A 23,049-nucleotide genomic window follows, 5' to 3' on the forward strand; every position below is an offset into this window, starting at 1 on the left:
TCATGCCATCAATGTTGTGCGTCTCATCTGCGTTGCGTTGTAATGCAGGAATCCCTCTAAAGATGGCAATAATGTGGTATTGTTAGGGAAGCACTGCAGAGCAGCCCATGGCAGAGAGGGCTCGGTGGCAACTAGGGTTGTGCTCTTTCCTCAGATGGATACTGCAATGTTTCTGAATCCCAGTTGCTGGAAACCACAGGAAGGGAAAGTATTGATCTTGTGTTCGAATCCTGCTTGTGGGTTTCCCCAAAGTTATCAAGTCAGCCCCTGAAAGCTCCATAGCTGGATCAGGGCAAATGGGGCCCGATCCGATCCAGCATCCTACTCTCACGTTGACCACCCAGATGCCTCAATGACAAGCCTGCAAGCAGAGCAGGTTGCAGCAATTTAAAAAACAGTTTAAAACCAGATATAGTCACAAGAATAGGGAGAGTCCAAAATTTTCTCTCTCTGGGTCAAAGGCTGCAAAGGTAAAGAGGTATATCCTTAGCATATGGCAGAAATGATGTAAAGAGAGTGCCTGGTGCATCTCTGTGGGACTTCCCAGACTTTGCGGCTGCTACAGAGGATGCCTGCTCTCCAAGCAGCCTTGAATTCTTTGTTGTCGGGCTCTCTGAACCAAACGCTGCGGAAGCTCAGTGGCCGGGAGACCGTTAAAATGCTGTAATTCCAGGGTTTGCCCATGCCTCTTTCAAAATCCTTCCTCCCACACAGAGACGCCCAGGAGTGCCGAAGCTACATGAATTTTAATTATCTGGCTGCATGCAAGAGGGGGCTGCCTTGCGGAGGGTGAAATATTAATAAAACATAAAGCGCTGCTCTTGTTTCTGCTTAATAAGCATCCTTGACAATGGGGAAGGCTGAGCTCAGGAGCAGCTCTAACAAGGGCGGGTGGAACCGGGGTTTCCCCCAAATACGCGGGGGCTTCCCCCCCAAAAAAACCCAGAGTGCTGTGGGCTGGATGTGGAAAAGGTGTGTGCGCATTGCTAGCCATTATGGGATGGAGGGGGGAAGGGGGCTATGTGTGAAGCCGCCTTTAATTCATTTACAGCTGTGGCTATTTTTAAAGCGACGTTGCATTTAAGAAACTCATCCAGCCCATGCTCTGCCTCCACAGTTACAGGCAGGGATGCCTCAGAATGCCAGTGGCTGGAGAACGCGGGAGGGGAGAGTTGCCCAGTGATTGTGAGATTGCATCTGTACATTTCTGAGCACAATTCAAAGTGCTGGTGCTGACCTTTAAAGCCCTAAACGGCCTCGGTCCAGTATACCTGAAGGAGTGTCTCCATCTCCATCGTTCTGCCCAGACACTGAGATCCAGCACCGAGGGCCTTCTGATGGAATCTTTCGAGGAGTTGGAGATGGCGTTTATAAGTGGTCCATGTTTTCACAGGCATACAGTAAGGCTGGAAGTACAATAGCTTTGTAAACAGGCTTTGCCGGCGAATGTCCCAGTCCTCAAACACTCTGCACTTCAATCGGGAGAAAGCTGCACTCGCAGAGCTCAGGCGATGCTGGATTTCGGCATCAGTGTTGGGCCTTGTGGAAAGATACAAGCTCCTTGTAGGATATAAAGTAATAACAAAAATACATTGGGCACAGCAGGACAGGGCAGCCAGGTGAGAGTATCTTTCACTATTTAGCTGAGGACATTTTATCTTTCAGGACAGATAAAAGAAAGTGCTTCTTGAGTTCTGAAGCAGAATTTCCGCCTTCAAATGCTACCATTTTGTCCCATCAGAGCAGGTGCAGGGAATGGCTTTGCACAGGTGGGCCAAATCTTGTGTCTCCGCCCTACAGACCAACTTAAAAGGTGGGCAGGGCAGAAAAGAACACTGGCAGGTGGTGTCTGGCAGAGGGCAGGCTGAGCCTAAACAGCCTCGGCTCAGTATACCTGAAGGAGCATCTCCACACCCATCGTTCTGCCCAGACACTGAGATCCAGCACCGAGGGCCTTCTGGTGGTTCCCTCACTGCAAGAAGTGAGGTTACAGGGAACCAGGCAGAGGGCCTTCTCGGTGGTGGCGCCTGCCCTGTGGAACACCCTCCCATCACATGTCAAAGAGAAGAACTACCAGACTTTTAGACGACATCTGAAGGCAGCCCTGTTTAGGGGAGCTTTTAATGTTTGATACATTGCTTTATTTTAATATTATGTCGGAAGCTGCCAACAGTGGCTGGGGAAACCCAGCCAGATGGATGGGGTATAAATAAATTATTATTATTATTATTATTATTATTATTATTATTATTATTATCCTGATTACTGCGCCCTTCAGAAGTGCCTGAGGACTCCCAACACACATCAGAGGAGGCTGGCTGAACACAGACCTGGTGGGATGCCCAGGGAGGCCACATGGTTCACACTGCAGAGTGGGAAGGGACCCTGGGGGTCATTTAGTCCGACCCCCTGCCATGCAAGTATCTCAGCTAAAGCATCCCTGGCAGATGGCTGTCCAACCTTTGTTTAGGAACCTCTTAGGAAGGAGAGTCCACCACCCGGGGAGTCCATTCCACTGTCAAACAGCTCTTGCCATCGGAAAGTTCTTCCAGATGTTGAGTTGGAATCTCCTTGTCATTTGAATCTGCTGGTTCGGGTCCTTCCCTCCGGATCAGGGGAAAAGAAGCTGGTTCCACCTTCCATGGGACAGCCCTTCAGATATTTGAAAACGGCTGTCAAATCTCCTCTCGGTCTTCTCCAGGCTAAGCCTCCCCAACACCTTCAGAAAGAGCAAGACTCTTAGGAGCATTGTATAGGATGGGTGGCCATAAGGCTGTCTGCCCCTCCCGAATTAATTTCCTGTGCTTTTGAGGTTTGTCCTGGTTTAGCATCTGAGAGAGAATAAGTTTGAGGAAAGGGCAAGCCCTACTCCTGCCTTATTCCAAGCCCTTTCTATACCAGAAAGTTTCTCATTTGGTTTTTTCAAGTCTTTGTTTTTTAAATATCTGCTGCTTGTGATTTTCGAACTGCTAGGTTGGCAGGAGCTGGGACCGAGCAACGTCACGGGGATTTGAACCGCCGACCTTCTGATTGGCAAGTCCTAGGCTCTGTGGTTTAACCCACAGCACCACCCTTGGTTGCCCTACTCTGAACCTTTTCTGACTCTGCTACATCCTTTTTGAGTTGAGGGAGGTGAGCAGAACCGAACACAGCACCTGGGAAGAGGAGGCAGGCATGCTTTTTTACAGCCTGCTTCCGGCCTTCTGCAGGGGACCTCAGGGTGGAACGATGGAGGTCCTGCCCTCGGATGGCCATGTTATTTTTCTGTTCACTTTCCCATGTCCATGGCACATGTTTCCTTTCCCCCCTCGGGGCTCTGGTCAACCAGGATCTATTCCACAGCCTCCCTTTTCATGCTTTGCACTTCATCCAATCCCCTCCTGCCTCACAGCAACTTAACCCAGCAGGGGAAAATGGATAAATAATGCAGACGTAGCTTTTATCGGTTTAGGGTGGTGAAATCAGATACGGACTGGGCTGAGAGAGAGGAGTTGTAATGCCCAGTCAAACGGTGGCCTCATAACTCCCTTCTGTGCCACGCTGGTAGTTGAGCACACACAACAGTTTAGAGGGAAGGAAGGGAAGAGGGAACACGACAGAAGTTTGTGAAATAATGCAAAGCACAGGGAAAGTGGATAGAGTTTTTTTAAAAAAACAAAAACAAAAACCTTTCTTTCCTAACCCTAAAACTCATTGCCCTCCAGTGTAGTCGAATGTTGGGAGATTCAGGAAAGATGCAAGAAAGCAGTACAGTTAAAGTGTGGAACTCCTTGCCACAGGAGGCAGTGATGTTCATGAACCTGGATGGCTTTAAAAGATTTGACAAATTCACTGAGCTTCTGAATCCCAGTTGCCTGAAACCACAGGAGGGAAGAGTTAATCCTGCTGTGAGAACAGGATTCTGAACTAGGGGGCCCCCATTGGCCTGATCCTGCAGGGCTCTTCTTATGTTCTTATACCCTTTCACGAAGCAGCATTCCAGACTGAGATGAGCCCCCTCTGGGCGATTCATTAAGACGACTGCATTCTCAAATACCAAGGCAGGGCTTGGGGGGTCACTCAAGTGATGCTGAAAACCAGTCCTTCCATTCGCAGGGCCTGTAAAGCAACCTAAATGTGCTGGAACAGGTCATAAAATTACTTTTTAAAGCAATCCTTTCCCTGTGCCTTGTTCATTGGTCCACATACACTTAGAGGGGGGGGGGCTTCAGTAATTGTGTGAAAGTCCCCTTTGGGGGCCTAGCATGAAAAGCTTCCAAAAGCAGAGTGCCTCTGAGCATCCTTGTTCTTGCACGCTTGAGCATCTCCATGTCAGAGAGGTGTGCTCCTAGGCACCTGCAGAGTGTCACCAGTGAGGCAGCTTCAACAAGCCACACACAAAGGACAGAAGCATTTATAAGGGTAGTGAGCGACCTGCTCTCCCCCCCCCCCCCGCAGGGGTGATCCCTAGGCGGCACATCCTGTTTTCCCAGATTGATCTCCTTAAGGAAGGGGGCAGAGTAAACTGGGAGGCTGCAGAGGGGCAGCATCCCTGAGGAGGGACATCAGAACTTCCTGGATCAGGCCAATGGCCCACCTGGAGTCCAGCGTCCTGTTCTCACAGACGCCCCAATGGGAAACCTGCAAGCAGGATTGGAGCACAAAGAGCACAACTCTCCCCTCCTGTAGTTTCCAGCAACCGGCATGAAAGAAACAGCCCTTTCCTTTTGCAAGAACGCTATTCAGAGGTAGACTGCCCCTGGATGGGGAGGCTCCATTCTCTGCAACCAGTTGGTGGATCGTCGCCTTTTCAAGGCACCTCAAACCCAGTGACCCCCACCCCTTGTTTTTTTAATGGCCCGGAGACATTGTCAAAAATCGACAGGCAGCAAGGTTTCTAAACACCAGTTGCCAGAAACCGCAGGAGGCGAGAGGAGAGCAGCTGCTGCTGCCGCTGGTGGTTTCAGCCGTTGTGAGATGCCATTGGCCTCATCCTGCAAGCTCTTCTGATGCTCTTATATCTCCTGGCTCCGCTCCAGGGGTCCAGCCCCGCAGTCCGTTGCGGGGCCTGGGATTCCCCCCCCCCCCGCAGTCCTGGATGCGCGGTGGGATGCGTTGGCCAGCCTCCCGCGTTGGCCAGCGCCGAGCGCATCCTCCTCGGAGCAGCGCGGGCGAAAGAGGTGCCGGGGCTGCGAGCCAGCCAGCCAGCCAGCCAGCGAGCCCCTCCTGCTGTCCCCCGGCGAGCCGTCGAATCAGCGGCGCCCGCAGTGGTCTCTCCTCCGCCCGGGCGAGCCTCTCATCCAAACCTCGGTCACGTAGGATTGCGTAGAAGCGGGGAGGGAGGCGAGGCTGCTGGTGCCGCCGCCGCCGCCACCGGCTGCCTCCGAAGAGGCTGCCATTCTCCGCGCGCCGCTGCTCCGCCGGGTCGGGACCGCAGGACCCGCCGCGAAACCGCCTCCTCGGGGAGGGGAGATGGCAGCTCGGGCGGCCGCGGCTGCTGTCCGGCCCCCGGGCGGCCCCTGAGCGCCTCGCCGGTGGGGGCGGCTCCCGGGCAGCCCAGAAGAAGAGGAGGAAGGGGGCTTCGCCGCCCCCGGGTCGCTGGTGGCGCCATGGGCCGCCGGAGGAGCTGAGCGAGGCCGTCGCGGAGCTATGTGGCTGGCCCGGGGACCGGCGGGCCGCAGCGGGGGCCACGAGGCAGCTGCAGCGCCGCCGCCGACGGAGAGGAGGAGGAGGCGGCGGCGACGGGGGGCGGGAGCCTGAGAGAGCCCGCCTTCGCCCCCCCCTTCCTCCGCCCGCCCTCCGCGCGGTCCCCGAGCGTGGAGACAGACGGCGCCTCTTTCGTCTTCCCAGCCGACGTCGACACTGCGAAAGGCCTCGCCGGACGGGTCCCGGACGGAGAGGGGGCCATGAGGGGGGCTCCGCCGGCGCCTCTCGGGTCCGGCAGCTCAGAAATGAGATCCCCGCGAGGCCCCGACGCCGGAGACCCCCGCGCCGAGGCGGCCAGAGCATCGCAGGGAGCAGCAGCAGCCGCAGCCGCCCCGTCGGACCCACATTCCTCCTCCTCCTCGTGATGCACCGCTGGGCCTCGGGACCCGCGGGGGGATACTGAGGCAGGGCTCTGGAGAGCCTCCACTCCTCCCCCCTCCACGCCCAACATTTGCCAGCCGGATTTTGTATCTCTTTCTCTCGCTCGCTTCGCAACGAGGACCGTCCCTTCGTGCCAAGGCAGCGCGGGCCCTGGAGCGGCCAGCTGTTGCGGGGCTCGCATCTGGAGAGGCGCGAGGTTCCGGAGGGGCGTCGGGGCCCTGGACAAGGCGAGCGACCCCCGCCTGGCCAGCCTGCCGACGGAGAGCCCCTGCCGTCGGACCTTCCCCCGAGCGGAGGCAGCGCGGGAGGGAGGCGAGCAGAGGCGTCTTTTCCCCCCAGCCTCTGGGCTGGGGGGGAGGCGGAGAGGAGCAGGGGGTCTCTGCTGGGGGCCCGGACTTTCGGGGTGGGGGGCTTGCGCCGAGGATGGGGAGCCGTCGAGCGGGCGATGAGGGCTAGCGGCCTGTGACTGCTGCTGCCGCCGCCGCCCGCCCCGTCCGGCCATGGCCGCGGCCATCGCCAGCTCGCTGATCCGGCAGAAGCGGCAGGCCCGCGAGTCCAACAGCGACCGCGTGTCCGCCTCCAAGCGCCGCTCCAGCCCCAGCAAGGACGGCCGCTCCCTCTGCGAGAGGCACGTCTTGGGCGTCTTCAGCAAGGTCCGCTTCTGCAGCGGCAGGAAGAGGCACGTCCGGCGGAGACCAGGTCAGTAGCTGCCGCGGGCGCGCGCCAGGGGGGCCAGACCTAGAAGCAGCGACCCTGGGCGTGTGCTGAGGGAGTGCGGGTGCCCCTGGGGATTGCCCTTGCAGGGGGGCCTCGGGGCATGTGCAGAGTGCTTCCCTTGTTTGGAGCAGTCCAGGCCGTGAGTCCTCTTAGCTCAGCGCCTGGTTCCTCGCAGTTTGCAGGGCGCTGTCCAGCTCCACCTCGACAGATCGGCGCCCGAGGTAGACTGCCCCTAAACCTGGAGCTCTGTTTATCCACCAGAGCTACTAGGCATTTATAGACCTGGCTGCCACATATTTTACATTTTGATGCCACTCTGACTGAGACTAAGGTGGGGCCAGGAGTCCTGCCCTAGGGTTCAGCTGGATGCCTCTGGGGTGCCCGTAAGCAGGGCTTGACGTCAAGAGCCGGCGTCTCTTGCTCTTTGCCCCGCACCAACTGGAATTCAGGCTTAGGCTGCCCCCCCCTATTGCCATTGTGACTAAAAGCAAATAAACTGAGCGTGTGCAGAGGGCCACTTAAGCACTGCAAACTCCCAATTTAGAAGGCAGACCCAGTGGCTGTGTTTCCCAGGTGTTGATTTTCAATACTAGGAGCCAGGCCCGCAGCGTCTGAAGCAAGGAGGGCGGCAAGAGTTCTCCTGCGCAAGTGCAGAGTGCTCCCTCATAGGCAGCACCACAGTAGGGATGTCTGTGGATATCATGCAGCTTATTACCATTATTATTTGCAGCCTGCCCGTCAGAATACGGATCCTTCAAAGGTAGCTTATAAAGGACTTTGAAATGCAGTCCCCCCCAACCCCCCCAACACATGATAAGCAATTTCAACATATAATAAGTCGGATCATTGGTGGTAGATTGATCCCTGAATTCCTCCCATGCTCAGGGCTGCCCCCCCTTTTCTTCATATTTTGAAAGCTCTTCCCTTTTCCCTTTTAATTTTTTCCCTTGCTGCATTTGCATAACAGTTCCCAGATTAATTGTCCCACATTGCAGCCTTTTATTCTGGATTCAGGGGATTTCCAGCAAGTCCTGCCTGCCCCCCCCCTTCTGGTTCTGCGTTTACAGTAACTAAAAGGTGTAGGATCCTTATTTCCTCCCAGTCCATATATGCTTTGAACCGCAGGGAGCAAAATCCATTCTCTTCTAGCTGTAATGCTCACAGGTACTTGGGTCAAGTGTGTGGAACTGACCTGGGCCTTCAATTCTCACCCGAGGCCCATCTTCATCTCCCTCCGGAGGGCGCCAGCAGCAGGAGAAGGGGCCATTTCTGTGGTGGCTCCCCCCTTGTGGGATGCTCTCCCCAGGGAGACTCATCTGGCACCTTCATGACATGTTTTCTGGGCACCATTTCTCTATAACCAGGACTTTGGTTGATGAACATCAGTATCCGAAATTCACCAGGTGCCAAGGGCATTTTACACCTAGCTATCAGCCCAAGTGAAGATGACTGTGTGGCAGGATGACACCACCACCTGGAGCTCCCTACCTGGGGATCTTGGGCTCTTCTGTTTTTTCTCACGTTAGCAAAATGTCCTGTGGAATTCTATCCATTACATTTTATCTGCGCAATTGCAATGAATTTCAGGAACCCTAAAGTCGTATTGAAAAATGTGACTTTCGAGCCGCCTGGGCCCCAAATGGCAACTAGGCATTCTGTTTTGGCTGGTTTAAGGAGCCATTTGGCGCCCAGCTTAAATATCTCAGTTTCTAACCCTGATTAACATTGCATGGCCTTTTAAATGTCTTTGTGGGGTGGGGGATATTGGCTTGTCATTGTTTTTCATAGAATCACTGAATTGTAGAGTTGGAAGGAACCTCAGGGGTCATCTAGTCCAACCCTCTGCAATGCAGGAATTTTAACTAGATCATACATAACCAATGGCCACCCAACCTCTGCTTAAAAACCTCCAAGGAAGGAGAGTCAACCACCATCCAAGGTAGTCTGTTCTACAGTACAGTGGTACCTCAGTTTACGAACTTAATCCGTTCCAGAAGTCTGTTCTTAAACCAAAACTGTTCTTAAACTGAGGTGCGCTTTCCCAAATGAGGCCTCCCGCTGCTGGTGCCCTTCCACCGTTTGGATTCCATTCTTAGACTGAGGTAAAGTTCTCAGACTGGGACAGCACTCTCGGTTTTGCAGAGTTATTAAACCAAATCATTTGTAAACAGGACTGTTCTTAAACCGAAGTACCACTGTAAACCTTAATTGAAAGACACCCATAGTGTTTTGCGCTCCCAGATTTCAGATTTTTAACAAACATTCAGTGACTGGAGCCTGATAGCTGATCCCAAGTGTTCTCAGATCTTTTTAACCCCAGGCAGAGCTGTGGCAGCAAAATGTGGCTGACTTTATAACCCGCCCCCCTCCGAAAATGGACCATTTTTTTTTTACATGTTAATCTCCACTGATCCATCCTCCTCTTGCATGTCAGTCGGATTTGAACAGGACACATTCCCCGAATCGTGCCCATTGGCACCAAAGGTTTGCCTCCTTGCTCTCAAGAGCCTCAGCTCTGCCAAGTGGTTCAAAAGGAAGGCTGTCCATGCCTAGGATTTGCTCTGGCCACTGGTTTTCCCAGCTGTGCTCCTACTGATGCTCCTTTCTGTGTGACGGAGCAATGGGACACAGACTCTGGTGCTCAAGTCAGCCCAGAAAGCACATCTTGTGAAGAGCTGGAAAAGGGGTTTGCACACTGAGCTTCTAGCGTGGCTCCGACATCCCAGCACTCTTCCCTGTGGACGGCACCAGACATTACAGGCCTCCACTAATGAATTTGTCCTTATGTAACAGAGAGGGAGGATGTCTACAGCGCACAGGGAGTAGGAAGAACACGTTCTCCAGCTCTTTGCATGCGCACGCCTCTGCTTCCCATTTCACAAGGAATCTGTGCTCCACAGAACATAAGAAGTTAGGTAAGAGCCTGTGCCGGATCAGGCCCTTGGCTCGTCCAGTCCAGCATCCTGTTCTTACAGGGGCCAACCAGACGCCCAAAGGGAAAACCCACAAGCAGGATTCAAGCATGTGAGCCCTCTCCTCATTGCTTGTACCAATTAATAGTCCTCTCCTTTGTGAATGTGCCTGTTCCTCTCCTACAGCCATCCAAGTTGCTGGCCATCACTGCCTCCTGTGGCAGGGAGTTCCATAGTTCTGTGCTGTGTGAAGAAGGGTTTTCCTTTATCTGCCTTAACCTTCCGTCATTCAGCTTCCCTGGAGGTCCACAAGCTCTAGAGAGATGGAGAAGAACTTTTCTCTCTCTGCTTTCTCCACGCCAAGCAGAATTTCATAAACTGTCATGTCACCTCTTCCTTGCCTTTTCTCTAAATGAAGAAGTCCCAAACGTTGCCGCCTTTCTTCATAGAGGTAGGCTAGGCTGAGAGCCAGTGACTGGCCCAAGATCACCCAGGGAAAACTTCACGGCCGAGAACCCTGGTCTCCCAGTTGCTAGTCCAACACTCTAACCATTACACCACGCTGTCTGCAGATACATCATTTCAGGAACTTGTGAATCATTTTATTGGAATAGGCAGCAGCCAGTCTCTCTCAGCACCCTTTTGGGATTCAACTGTCAGGAGCCCTTCTCTCTCTCTCTTTCTCTCCCCCCCCCACTCTACTGGCATGTAGCTTGGCTTACTTCCCCGAGCGGTCTGAAATTCACATCTGCTGTGTCTGGCCCAATTCAAGACTAACTGAGTGCTCTCCCTCTACTCACCCAACATAGGCCTTATACCGAGTCAGACTGGTGCTCCACTTAGCTTAGTGGGGGGCCCTTGGACCTATAAACTCACCCCCAATGCCCCCTACTGTACCTTATTGAAAAGCATTATTTCAGAGCAGTGGTTTGCACGACCCACTAATGTGACACAATGCAATTTGAGACAGCGACAATTAATTGCACATTTATTCAAAATCTGATTCTAGCCATTGAGTTCAATTAAATCAGCAAAACTGATGAATTTGATACAGGAATGCCCCCACAATGAGAGCCACTGATCTAGCTGTTGTCTACACTGACTGGCAGCAGCTGGCCAGGATATCCTACGGGAGACTTCCCAACTGGGGAACTGAACCCGTGACTCCTCTAGGCAAGGCATGTGCTCTGCCCCCGAAAGGTGGGTGCTTGTTTGTTTGGTCCCATCCTGCCTGCAAGGAGCAGATGGAGCAAAGTCAATATATGATGAAAAGGTAGCTGATCAATTGATGGAGTGGCAGGCAGACTGCTGCTGCACCTGAGCTGTGACTACTGCCCTGGCCACTGTGGGCAGTGAGATGCCTGGGTGAGGTCTGGGATCATGCCCACTATGGCCTCCTTAGCAGTCCCGTTTAAACCAAGAGCTGCCAAGCTTCAGATCTGTCAGCCATACTGTCTAAACTTTGGTGGCTAAGAGCGACCTTTGATGCCTTGGTTTGGAAATGGCATGCACTCTGTGCGTGCTCAGAGGCACATCTCTGCCAAGCACAGAGAGGGCACACAGTTACCTGAGGGCCGCTTAACGATGGCTTACTCTCTGCCCTGATAGACTTCCAAAGCTTGTTCCTTTTTTTCAAAGTACCCAAGAGGGAGGGGGAATTGCTGGCTTTGCACAGCCCACCTCAGCCAGACATTGAACTGAACGATGAAGTTTGCCTTTTCAAGATCTGCCCTTTGGGTCTGGAATTGTCATCCCTGTAGGATAGTTCGCTTTGCAGAGTCGTGGCTGCTTCACATTGCACCTTGAGGCTGCCAGAAAGGATGTTTTGCCCTCCCACTGCCCCCCCCCAAAGTGTGTTTCTAAGGAAGTGCAAAACTTATGGACCCAACTTGCTTGGGTGGAAATTCTTGGACAGTTTGGCTTTCCACCTTGCAAGGTCCTAGGCCCAGAGGCAAAGCAAGGTCAGATGGTACATGGTGCGGAAAGTTTTTGTCACCCCCCCCCCATGTTTTTGGGTACGTTGCCCAAAGTTGTTGAGCTTTTTTTTTAAGGAGGGTGGGCTGCAAAACAGATATGCCCACTGTTTGCGAAAGTCCGACCGACAATAGCATAAAACCGCCTGGGGGGTGCGAACACCGCCCGCTGGGGAGTGCCAGGCTGATCACCAGGCATTTTTGCGTGATCAGTAGGTGGATTTTCACAACGACAATTGTGCCAGTTGCGGAAATCCACCCACTGAGTGTGTGAGTGCCACCATGCCAAGCGTGGTGTAGTGGTTGAGAGCGCTGGATTCGTAATCTGGTGAACCAGGTTCGATTCCCCACTCCTCCACCTGCAGCTGCAGCTGCTGGGTGACCTTGGGCCAGTCACACTTCTCTGAAGTCTCTCAGCCTCACTCACCTCACAGGGAAAGGAGAATGTTAGCCGCTTGGAGACTCCTTCGGGTAGTGATAAAGCGGGATATCAAATCCAAACTCTTCTTCTTCCTCCCAGGGGGATTTGGTCACCCCCCTAGGCATGACACCCAGGGTGGACCGCACCCCACCACCCCCTTGTGATGCCCCTGCCTAGGCCAGTGCCATCCACACTCCAGAGCTTCTGCGTGTGTTGTTCCCGAGCTCCCTTTGGCCATTCATGCCAGGGGACGGAACCTGGGGGGCGTCAGTGGTTTGCACAGCCACTGAACTACCACTTCCCAATTTGCAAAGGGGGGAAGGAATGGAGATGGCTTGGATGGAAATTCTTGGACAGCTTGGCTCATGACATTGGCGTGTTGGAATCTAGCCGTTGCCGAGTAAGCGACTCTTGCAGGACAGACCATTCCAGGCCTAGAAGCAGAAGTCAACTCGTGGGATTGTGCTGGACAGACGAGCCCGTAAAAGCACTTTGCAAATTAAAAAATGCAAATGAAAGAGGCCATAAGTTAATGACCCTTTTTGCAGTATAGGAACATAGGGAGCTGCCTGGTACTAAGTCAGACCGGTTGGTCCAGTCGAGCTCGGTGCCACCAGCAGCTCTCCAGGGCCCCCGGCGGGGGTCTCTCCTGGCCCTACCAGGACATGCCAGGGCTTGGATCTGGGAAGTTCTGCACGCAAAGCCCCACTGCTGGTGAGAAACATTCCCCTGCCCCTCCTCACAAGCACCCCCTAGAGATAACGGCTAAGACAGGCTTGGTGTGAGGGTCCTACGTTCACCTTCTCCACCCCCCTTTTTGTTTTGCAAAGTTTCTTCCTGGCTTCCTACACTTCCTGCCCCCCAGCCGCAGACTGCCTTTCTGCCAAAAGCTTTTCCTACAGAGCCGTGTTGCACAAATCTCTGTCCCGCTGTTTTATAAGTCTTTGTAACTGTCGTCACCGGGCTTTTTAATTGTTGCAAATCCTTCCACCTCGCCTTATTCCAATTATTTGAGATCCTTGTGTTTATTGCGCTTTTAACTATGGCACTGGCCACCTCGGGTGGGCTTTGCCCCAAAAGGCAGCACATAAACGATTTTATAGCGCAAGCAAAATCAATACTGATATGGCAGCTTCGGGGGAGGGGGAGGTGTGGCAGTGGGTTTGGGGTGGGGGGGAGGAGCAACACTAAAGCTGTTGGTGGCATCCAGCTAAGGTGAAGATGCATGCTTGTTCTAGAGAACAACCCCGTGCACCCCCTAAACCTGTTGTTGGGGTTTCCCCAAACCTCGGGGTTAGATCTTTGAAGGGCATGGGAAGAGGGGAGGAAGTTATGTTGCAGAAGCGCGAATCCATGCGCTGATGGGGCATATTAGTTGGGTGGTGCTCATAGTGTGGGCCAAGGCATGCACCCCTCAGTATCGTCTGTGGTGTGGGGTCTTGGGGTTCCTTGCTTGGCAGTGCTCAGAACTACCACCTCTTTAGGGCGAGGCTTACGGACGGCTTTTGGAAGAGGCTTCTCCTCCTCCTCCTCCTCCTCCTCCTCCTCCTCTCTCGCTCTTGCAACTTGCAATGCCTGTCACTCCACTCCTGGTGGTGTCTGAATATCAATTTATTATATATATATCTATATATATTTAAATGATTTATTGATTGAAAACTGTATAACAAGAAAGATCAACAGATATTAAAGGCAAAATAAAAAATTAGCAATCATTTATTCCTTAACTGATACTTGCTTTCTGCATCATTTTGCAATTCAGTTTAACATTACCTCCAATCTTCCCATTAAGTTCCCAAATTAAATTCCTTAAATACGCACTTAACTTTATTTTCTCCATGTTGTCTGACTTACTTTAAGTTTTATCAAATTGTCCTACTTACACACAGAAGTTCAATCAAAACTCCTGCCAATGGATTGATATTTCGACAGTCTTCTTTTACATAGACTCTGTATATGTCCCACTCTTTGATAAATTCTTCATCTGTAACGTCTCGTAACCTTGCTGATAATCTCTCGCCAGTTCAGGGTACTCTCTTAATTTGTTTCGCCAGTCTGAATATCAATTTAAGCGGCAGGGGCAGATCCTGGAGACAGAAGTCGGGAGTTTGAAAGGGCGCAAGGTGAAGCCAAAACAGACTCCTTGCACTTGTCTGATTCTGCATATTGGAGCTCCTCCGACAGGTGGAGCTGAATTAATTGTGGAGCTTGATCACCAGAGAACAGCTTGGTCTGTTGAGTGCAAACTGCAAATTCTGCCTCTGCACAGAGTTGTGTGCGCTGCAGACCCTCATCCCCGCTCCTTTGCATAGATGCAATACTTTCTTGTCTCTCACTCTGGCTGGCTGAATCCACTCTTCATCCTGTAGCTCCTCTACTTTGCCTTCCAGCTTCAGCAGAGGAGGGGAAAGGATCGTGTCCCCCTCTTTGTGCAGAGCTATGGATTGGTGGGCTGGGCTGCCGGTCAGGAGAAAGACTTAGCTTCAGAAGCGCTCAAAAAGCCCTTGAAACGCCCAAGGAGCCTTCTCTCTTTAATCAGCATCTTTCAGGCTTGAATTTTTAATAGACAGCTTTTGTGCCTTGTTTCGGGGGCCGAGAAAGAGCCGGAGCAGGATGCGGCTCCTTTTTTTCACAAGGAGTTTTTGCAGCTCAGCTGAAGAGCTTTTTATGGTTCTGCAGGTGGAGGCTCTGGGGGGTGTGCAAGGGAGGAGGCCGGTCAGCCTGCAGGGAGAGTGCAAGAGAGACCCCCTCTGTACCACAACCCCCCCCATGCCCAGGGAAGGATGCAACATTTGCAGCTCTCTTTTTCCGTCAGTTTCCTGCTGAGCTGTTCCCGGCCTGCCAGGAGCGTGGGCGATGTTGCTGGGGGGGTGGTGCATGTGTGAAACCTGCAGTTCCAAGGAAGGCAACGGGCGGATGTGGGGGGGGGGAGGTTTGCGTGCAACAATCCCTCGTGCGTGAAATGTGTTGCTGGAGAATTAAAAGCCTTTTGCTTTGTGAAGTTGTCTCCTCCGCCATCATCAAAAGAGCTCATTCAGGAGCTGGTCTCAGAACAGTCTTCCCTGGCACCCAAACCTGGTGCCCTCGAGATGAATTCCCATCTGCCCCAGCCAGCATGGCCCACTGGAGTTGTGGAACCATAGCTGGAAGGGTCAATAATCCCTGACAGGTGGTCATCCAACCTCTGCTTAAAAGCCTCCAAGGAAGGAGTTTCCACTGCTTTCTGAAGGAGTCCAAAAGACCTGGAGGGCACCAGGTTGGGGAAGCCTGTCCCAGAGCAACAAAACTTTTCAGAACTGTCTTCTTCTTGTGGACAAGCCACCATCCCAGACATGATTTCTGTGTTCCACTGCTATTGAGTGGGATTTTTGGGAAAGGGCCACAACTGGGTGGGCAGAGCATCTATCTTGCATGCAGAAGATACCAGGATCAGTCCCCAAAGACATCTCTAGGAAGGGCTGGGAGAGAGGCTCCTGTCTGAGACCCTGGAGAGCCGTTGCTGCCAGTCCGTGCAGGTGCTACTGAACTGGACCAGGGCCTGACTTGGAATAAGGCGGCTTCCTGCGACCCTGGGATTAAGACCACTGTGTCCCTCTTCTGGTTGTAATGGATTTGGATATCATCAACAGCTCTAATGCTAGTATCCTTTGATGTTGTTTAGTCATTTAGTCGTGTCCAGCTCTTTGTGACCCACTGGACCAGAGCACGCCAGGCCCTCCTGTCTTCCACTGCCTCCCTCATGCTGGTAGCTTCGAGAACACTGTCCCACCATCTCGTCCTCTGTCGTCCCCTTCTCCTTGTGCCCTCCATCTTTCCCAACATCAGGGTCTTTTCCTGGGAGTCTTCTCTTCTCAGGAGGTGGCCAAAGTCTTGGAGCCTCAGCTTCAGGATCTGTCCTTCCAGTGAGCACTCAGGGCTGGTTTCCTTCAGAATGGAGAGGTTGGATCTTCTTGCAGTCCATGGGACTCTCAAGAGTCTCCTCCAGCACCAGAATTCAAAAGCATCCATTCTTCGGCGATCAGCTTTCTTGATGGTCCAGCTCTCACCTCCGTACATCACTACTGGGAAAACAATAACTTTAATTGTACGGACCTTTGTTGGCAAGGTGATGCCTCTGCTTTTTAAGATGCTGTCTAGGTTTGTCGTTGCATTGTCATTTGTCAGTGTAAGCATCCTTATCCAGGTGCTCAGAGGGCTTAGTGTGCTGTGTGCCACCAGCAGCCCTTCCGCCCCTCCTGCAGTGTAGGCCAGTATTCATCCTAAGCAGCAGGTGGAGGCAGGGCAGGGCACTGGGTTCGTGATAGAGGTAGAGGTTGAACTCAGCCCTTCTGATGCTCCTGGTTTTGCTTTCTGCTTTAAACCTCGGGGCTGCTGGGCTGACTGCTCCAAAGCATCTTGAAAGCACTAAGATGGAAAAGGAGTGTGATGTAGTGGTCAGAGTGTCAGACAAGGACCTGGGAGACCCGGGTTCATATCCCGCACTCAGCCTTGAAGCCCACTGGCATGACCTTGGGCCAGTGGCTGCCTCTCAGCCAAACCTCTACCTCTCAGGGTTGTTGTGGGTTTTGGAGAACCCCAAGTGCCACTTTGAGGGGGGAAAGGCACTGGGCTTCCGTTCCTTCGGGGCTGGCTGAGCCACGCCGGGCTGCCTGAGTGAAGAGACGGGTGTTGTTGCTGCCGAGCAGCTGTGCGCTCAGCCAGGGAGCGCATGGCTGACCGCACATGTTTGCATGGGGAAGCACCTTTTGGTTAATGTGTATTATTCGCAGAAAGGCACAGCAGGCAGCCATTTCAAAATCTGAGTGATAGTCCCTGGGAATATGGCTCTTAAATTCAAATGATCTGGTGGGTGGGTGTTGCTCGGCTTCTCTGCACAGATGTTGAATGCAAATTGCAAAATGCAGGGCGGAGATCTGCCAGCTCTTGGCTCACGTGTTTAGGTGCCAACATTGGGACGCAGCTGCTGAAAGCGGAAAAGAAGAGCGCAGCTGAGCCCATGTTTTTAGTGGTTATTTTTTGGAGGGCGGGTATGTGTTTGTGTGTGAAGGGAACTTGCCACGACTTCAGCCAAGAGCTGTGACCCATAACTGAGAAGAGCCTACTCGATCAGGCCAGTCGCCCATCTATTCTTGTTCCCACAGTGTCCAGGGTTAGGGAACGCTGCTCTCAGGGGCTGGCAGGGAGGGCATTCCAGCTCAGCATAGCCCTGGTCGTTTCATTGTTCTAATGCAATTGATAACTCAGCTTTTTCTAAGAGGTGCCTGTCTGGTCCAAGTCCTGGGTGGTGATTGAAATCATCTTTATTCTTCTTTTGCTGGATGCAGCCCAGATAAATGGTTCTAGAAAGTCTCTTAAATGGAAGAAGGAAATTCTGGTGGCACCAGAGCCAGCAGGCTGGGCACACATTCTGCCCGCTGGCCTCGGCGACTCACTTCCTACAATGCGCCCCCCCCTGCCTCCCATTTGGTTGCATCTTATTGATTTGCACACCGCTTGATTGATTTTAAAAAGAGACTTAACGTGGTTTACAAAAAAACAAGATAAGGCAATGGAATCAGCAGTACAAAAAAATGACAGCAATAGTTTAAGGATTTTGAAAAGTTAAAAGAAGAATGTTCTAAAAGCAGAGGGACAACTCTCATCCATTTCTAAACATTTGGATAGTCTCGTCTAAACGAATATGTTTTTAGCAGGTGCCGAAAAGAGTACATTGAAGGTGCTTGCCTGGTATCAAAAGGCAGGGAGTTCCAACAGAACCGCTCTTAAATAAATACAGAGACCTCTATAGCTCAGTTGGTAGAACTCTAACCATGGGTTAGAGCCCCAAAAGATTCCTGCATTGCATAGCTGACCCTTGTGCTCCCTTCCAACTCTGCAATCCTACCATACCATCAGAAAATTCTTCCTAATGTTTTGTCGGAATTTCCTTTCTTGTCATTTGAATCCATTGGTTTGCATCCTGCCCTCTGGAGCAGCAGCAGAAACCATCTTCCATGGGGCAGCCCTTCATGTACATATTTGAAGATGACTATCCTATCCACTCCTCCAGGCTAAACATACCCATCTCACTCACCCCTCCCCCATCCTCTCACAGCTTGCTCCAAGCCCCTCCCCTCTCACCCCATGCCTCTCCCCGCTTAACAGAGGGCAGGTGCTCTGTGGCGAGATCTCTGTTTGAAGGGCCCCTACACCCTCCTCCGTTAAACAGCTCGCCTGGGCCTGCCAGCCATTCCTCACTCTGCAGACTGCAGAGCATGACGACACCTTACATTTATATTATATAGGGAGATATTCCAAAGTTCATTTGTCCTTCCTTTCTTTCTTTCTTTCTTTCTTTCTTTCTTTCTTTCTTTCTTTCTTTCTTTCTTTCTTTCTTTCTTTCTTTCTTTCTTTCTTTCTTTCTTTCTTTCTTTCTTTCTTTCTTTCTTCTCTTAGCATACCCAAGCCTCTGAATATATCCCCATTCTCCCCCCCCCCCCAATGATGGAAAGCAAACTGTTTAGGATTCAACGCCAGATGGGCTTGTGATAATTGCCCACACCAGCTGAACAATAGTCTCCACACTGGAGATCAAAGATGACAGTTCACCGCAGCTTTGCGAAACCAGGGCAGCCTTGGGACTGCCCGTCTCCCGCAGACTCTATTTGTGTGTCGGTTCCGCCTCTTCTTTCATTTTCGCCATGTTGCATCTGGCTGCGAGCTGCAGGTCGCCTGCAAACATCCACTCCCGCAAACCAGCTCCTGCATCTGATGGAGAGACGGAGAGTTCTGGCTATCCTTAATGCGACAGGCCCTGTCACTAAAGGTGATCTGCCTCCTCACGACTGCAGCGCTAGTGAGAGACGCAGGACTGGGCAGAGGAACATCAGCCAGGAGAGTCTTTTTCAGCTGGTTAAAAGGGTTAATTGTAAATGGTTTTATCGCTTTTGCAACCACGTTTCACACTGCTTAGGAAAAACAAAAAGGGTGTTAGGTGATGCTTCAGTTGTTGAAACATAACATGCATAAATAAGAAGGTAGATTAAGGACATATGCGGGGCCTGATGGATCAGGCCCATGGTCCATCTAGCCCAGGATCCTGTTCTCACAGGGGCCAACCAGACGCCTGTGGGAAAACCACAAACAGGATCTGAGCACAAGAGCAACTCTCCCCTCCTGGAAAAAGGTAAAGGGACCTCTGACCATTAGGTCCAGTCGTGGCCGACTCTAGGGTTGCGGTGCTCATCTCGCTTTATTGGCCGAGGGAGCCGGCGTACAGCTTCCGGGTCATGTGGCCAGCAGGACTAAGCCGCTTCTGGCGAACCAGAGCAGCGCATGGAAACGTCGTTTACCTTCCCGCCAGAGCGGTTCCTATTTATCTACTTGCACTTTGACGTGCTTTCGAACTGCTAGGTTGGCAGGAGCTGGGACTGAGCAATGGGAGCTCACCCCATCGCGGGGATTCGAACTGCCAACCTTCCGAACGGCAAGTCCTAGGCTCTGTGGTTTAACCCATAGCGCCACCCACATGGCTTCCACCAATTCAGAAGCATTTCTGCCTCTGACTGTGGAGTCATTGTGGCTGGTAGATATCGATAGCCCTCTCCTCCTCCATGAATTTGTCTAATCCTCTGTTAAAGCCACCCAGATTGGTGGCCAATCCTGCCTCCTGTGGCAGGGAGTTCCACCATTTAACTATATGCTTCATAAAGAAAGAATTAATTTTATCGGTCCTGAATCTTCCAACATCAATCTCCACGAGTTTGAGTGTTATGAGAGAGGGAGAAAGACATTTTTCCATCAACTTTCTCCACGCTAAGCATAATCCTGTAAACTTCTATGATGTCTCTTCTGGCTCACCGTTTCTCTAAACGAAAAAGAAAAGTTTGATCTTTCTTCTGCTACTCTTTTTAACATTTATTTGTTGCATTCGTGTCCTGCCCTTTTCTCCAAGGAGCTCAAAGTGGCCCACACGATTCTCCTGCTCCTTATTTGATCCCAGTAAATTTCATGGGCAGAGTGGGAATATGAACCTGGGTCTCTCCCAGGCCCTAGCCTGACCCACTAACCACTACACCACACTGCCCCAAGACATGTGTGAGTTTTCTTGGCAATTGCCAGCTTGGGCCTCAAACGTACGAATCAGGGCCATGTCCACCCCCTCGTTTGCAGCTGCCATTTAGTCAGAGAGCCCCCCTTCCCTGGTGATGCATCTGAGTGTGGCATTGGAGTGTGGGTGGAGGAAATCGCTCTTTAAAATTTAAGTGCTGGGCAGAAAAAAGCTTCGCTATTGGGGTTTGAACTAGGTTCCTCACCATGGAAGTAGTAGCTGAGCTGCCCATTTGTTAATGGGTGGATCAGGGCCAGATTTAGATTTGATGAGGCCCTAAGCTCCTGAAAGTAATGGGGCCCTTTATCTGTCCAGCTGTCCTTTGTCAACAACAAATTGATGCTGTTTTTTGTGTTGAATATATGCTCTATGGTAATTGATGGACCTCATAGGTCCATACACAACACAAAACACTGTTCCTGTATGTAGGATTTATTTTACAGTGGTACTTCAGGTTAAGTACTTAATTCAATCCGGAGGTCCGTTCTTAACCTGAAACTGTTCTTAACCTGAAGCACCACTTTAGCTAATGGGGCTTCCCACTGCTGCCGCACCACCGGAGCACGATTTCTGTTCTCATGCTGAAGCAAAGTTCTTAACCTGAAGCACTATTTCTGGGTTAGCGGAGTCTGTAACCTGAAGTGTATGTAACCTGAAACATATGTAACCCGAGGTACCACTGTATTTGTTTTTTATCTTATATTTTGGAAATGTACATCCCAGTTTTTTTGTTCTTTTAAAATTTTTTGGGGGCCCCAAGAGAGCGGGGCCCTAAGCTAGAGCTTGTTTAGCTTAGACATAAATCCGACACCGGGGTGAATTACGGCTTGTAGATTTTGGAAAACTGCAAGAGGGCAATTCACTCTGCAGGGAGCAAGTTGTCTTGGGCAGGGACTGTGTTGCAAAATGGCATTTCCTTTGACAATGTAACAGGCTCCCTCAGAAGGTGGTCTCTCTTTCCTCGGAGGTTTTTAAGCAGAGGTTGGGTGGCCACCTGTCATGGATGCTTTAGCTGAGATTCCTGCATTGCCGGAGGTTGGGCTGGATGACCCTTGGGGTCCCTTCCAAGTCTACAATTCTAGGGTATAAAAAGCCCAGCCCTTTCACAGCCCAAAGGAGGGTCAGCAGAAGAGTGCCTGCTCTGCATGTAGAAGAAGCTCCCAGGTTCAACCCTTGGAGTTTTCAGGTTGGCCTGAAACGATGGAGAATTAGCAAATTTTGAATACTAGAAAACTTGGTGGAAGTTTGTTTGGTCCTCAGGGACCTCCCGGCCAGTGCAGAGACCTCTTATTCTACCAGCTGATTCAGTGTACAGGATCAGGCACGCTGATCATTGCTTAGAGAGGAAGGACTCCAATACGGAGCATTTGGGGGGGGGTTGAAAAGGAACCGTCTCCTTTTGCCCATGTGCTGGCCCACATTCTGCTTTGCCAGGAAGTGCCAAATTGAGAGCCAGTGACCCAACTAGTCTTCAGCAGCTTCTCCTCCCCATGGCCAACAAGATGTCCTAGTGGGAAGAACCCCCCAAGCAGGATCCAAGAGAATTCTCCCCTTCTGTGGTCCCCAGAAACTGGTATTTGGAAGCCTTGCTGTGAAGGGCAGAGCAGAGCCATCCTGGCCAGGAGCCATCAATCACCCTCTCCTCCTCCGTGAATCTCTCTGATCCTCCTTTAAAGCCATCTAGCTTGGTACCAATCACTGTCTCCTGTGGCAGGGAGTTCCATAGTTCAACTCTGTGCTGCGTGAAGAAGGACTTTATCTGCCCTGAATCTTCCAATGTTCAGCTTCTTTGAATGTTCACAAGTAGTTGTGTAATGGGAGACGGAGACAAACTTTTCTTTGTGCCAGACATAATTTTTATAAACTTCCATCAGGACATCTCTTTCTCACTTTTCCTCTGAAGTTCCCCTTCTGGTGTCCCAGGAAGCGCTGAATTGAGAAAGCTGCACAAAATATCTGAATAGGCTTCCGTTTTCCCCTTTGCATTAGCGAATCCTTTTCTCTATGGCGGATCCTGATCATTAAACCCCAAACTCCCTGTCTTGTTCATATCTACAATGTTCCTTCCCACACAGGCCCAGTCTGGTTCATGCCATCTTCAGGGCTAGAAACTTGAATTCTCCACTGGAGATATCAAACTCCACTTTTGTAGGCAAAAGAGCTACAGAGCCCAGCGAGGGGCTTAGAATGCTACCATGTGTGGCAACCGCGCCAAGCATGATCCACAGAGACGGCTTTCTGGGCACAGTCGTTTAAGAGAACAACTGGCATCTGGCGGGCTGCTGTGAGAACAGGGTCCTGGGCTGGATGGGCCTTTGGCCAAATCCTGCAGGGCTCTCCATATGGACATTTACAGTCATAGCAGAACCTCCATGCCTAGGGGCAGGCTATATCGGAACACCAGCTGCTGGGAATCAGAATCACAAAAGTTGTAGAGCTGGAGCTTGGAAGGAACCCTGTGGTGTAGTGGTTAAGACCAGTGGACTCGTAATCTGGTGAACTGGGTTCGATTCCCCGCTCCTCCACATGCAGCTGCTGGGTGACCTTGGGCCAGTCACACTTCTCTGAAGTCTCTCAGCCTCACTCACCTCACAGAGTGTTTGTTGTGGGGGAGGAAGGGAAAGGAGATTGTGAGCCGCTTTGAGACTCCTTAAAGGTAAACGTAAAGGTAAAGGTACCCCTGACCATTAGGTCCAGTCATGACCAGCTCTGGGGTTGCAGCACTCATTTCGCTTTATTGGCCAAGGGAGCCGGCGTACAACTTCCAGGTCACATGGCCAGCATGGCTGAGCCGCTTCTGGCGAACCAGAGCAGTGCACGGAAACACCGTTTACCAGAGTGGTGCCTATTTATCTACTTGCACTGGCATGC

General features: G+C 51.7%; 1 protein-coding gene across 3 annotated transcripts in view; it reads left to right on the forward strand.

Moving 5' to 3' along the window:
* The window catches only part of FGF12 (fibroblast growth factor 12), a 214,868-nt gene that overhangs the window by 118,791 nt on the left and 73,028 nt on the right, over window positions 1-23,049 (forward strand). Inside the window, exon 1 of one of the 3 annotated variants that reach the window (XM_081911366.1) lies at window positions 6,559-6,765. The exons of the other annotated variants lie outside the window; for them this stretch is intronic. Within the exon in view, the coding sequence (XP_081767492.1) occupies window positions 6,567-6,765 (199 nt within the window). The 5' untranslated portion in view covers window positions 6,559-6,566. Of the gene's footprint in view, window positions 1-6,558; window positions 6,766-23,049 lie in introns of those variants that run through there. 3 annotated transcript variants of the gene reach the window in all.

Source organism: Podarcis melisellensis (genome assembly GCF_964234715.1).
Source record: "Podarcis melisellensis genome assembly, chromosome: 5".
In the NCBI taxonomy this organism is placed as follows: domain Eukaryota; kingdom Metazoa; phylum Chordata; class Lepidosauria; order Squamata; family Lacertidae; genus Podarcis; species Podarcis melisellensis.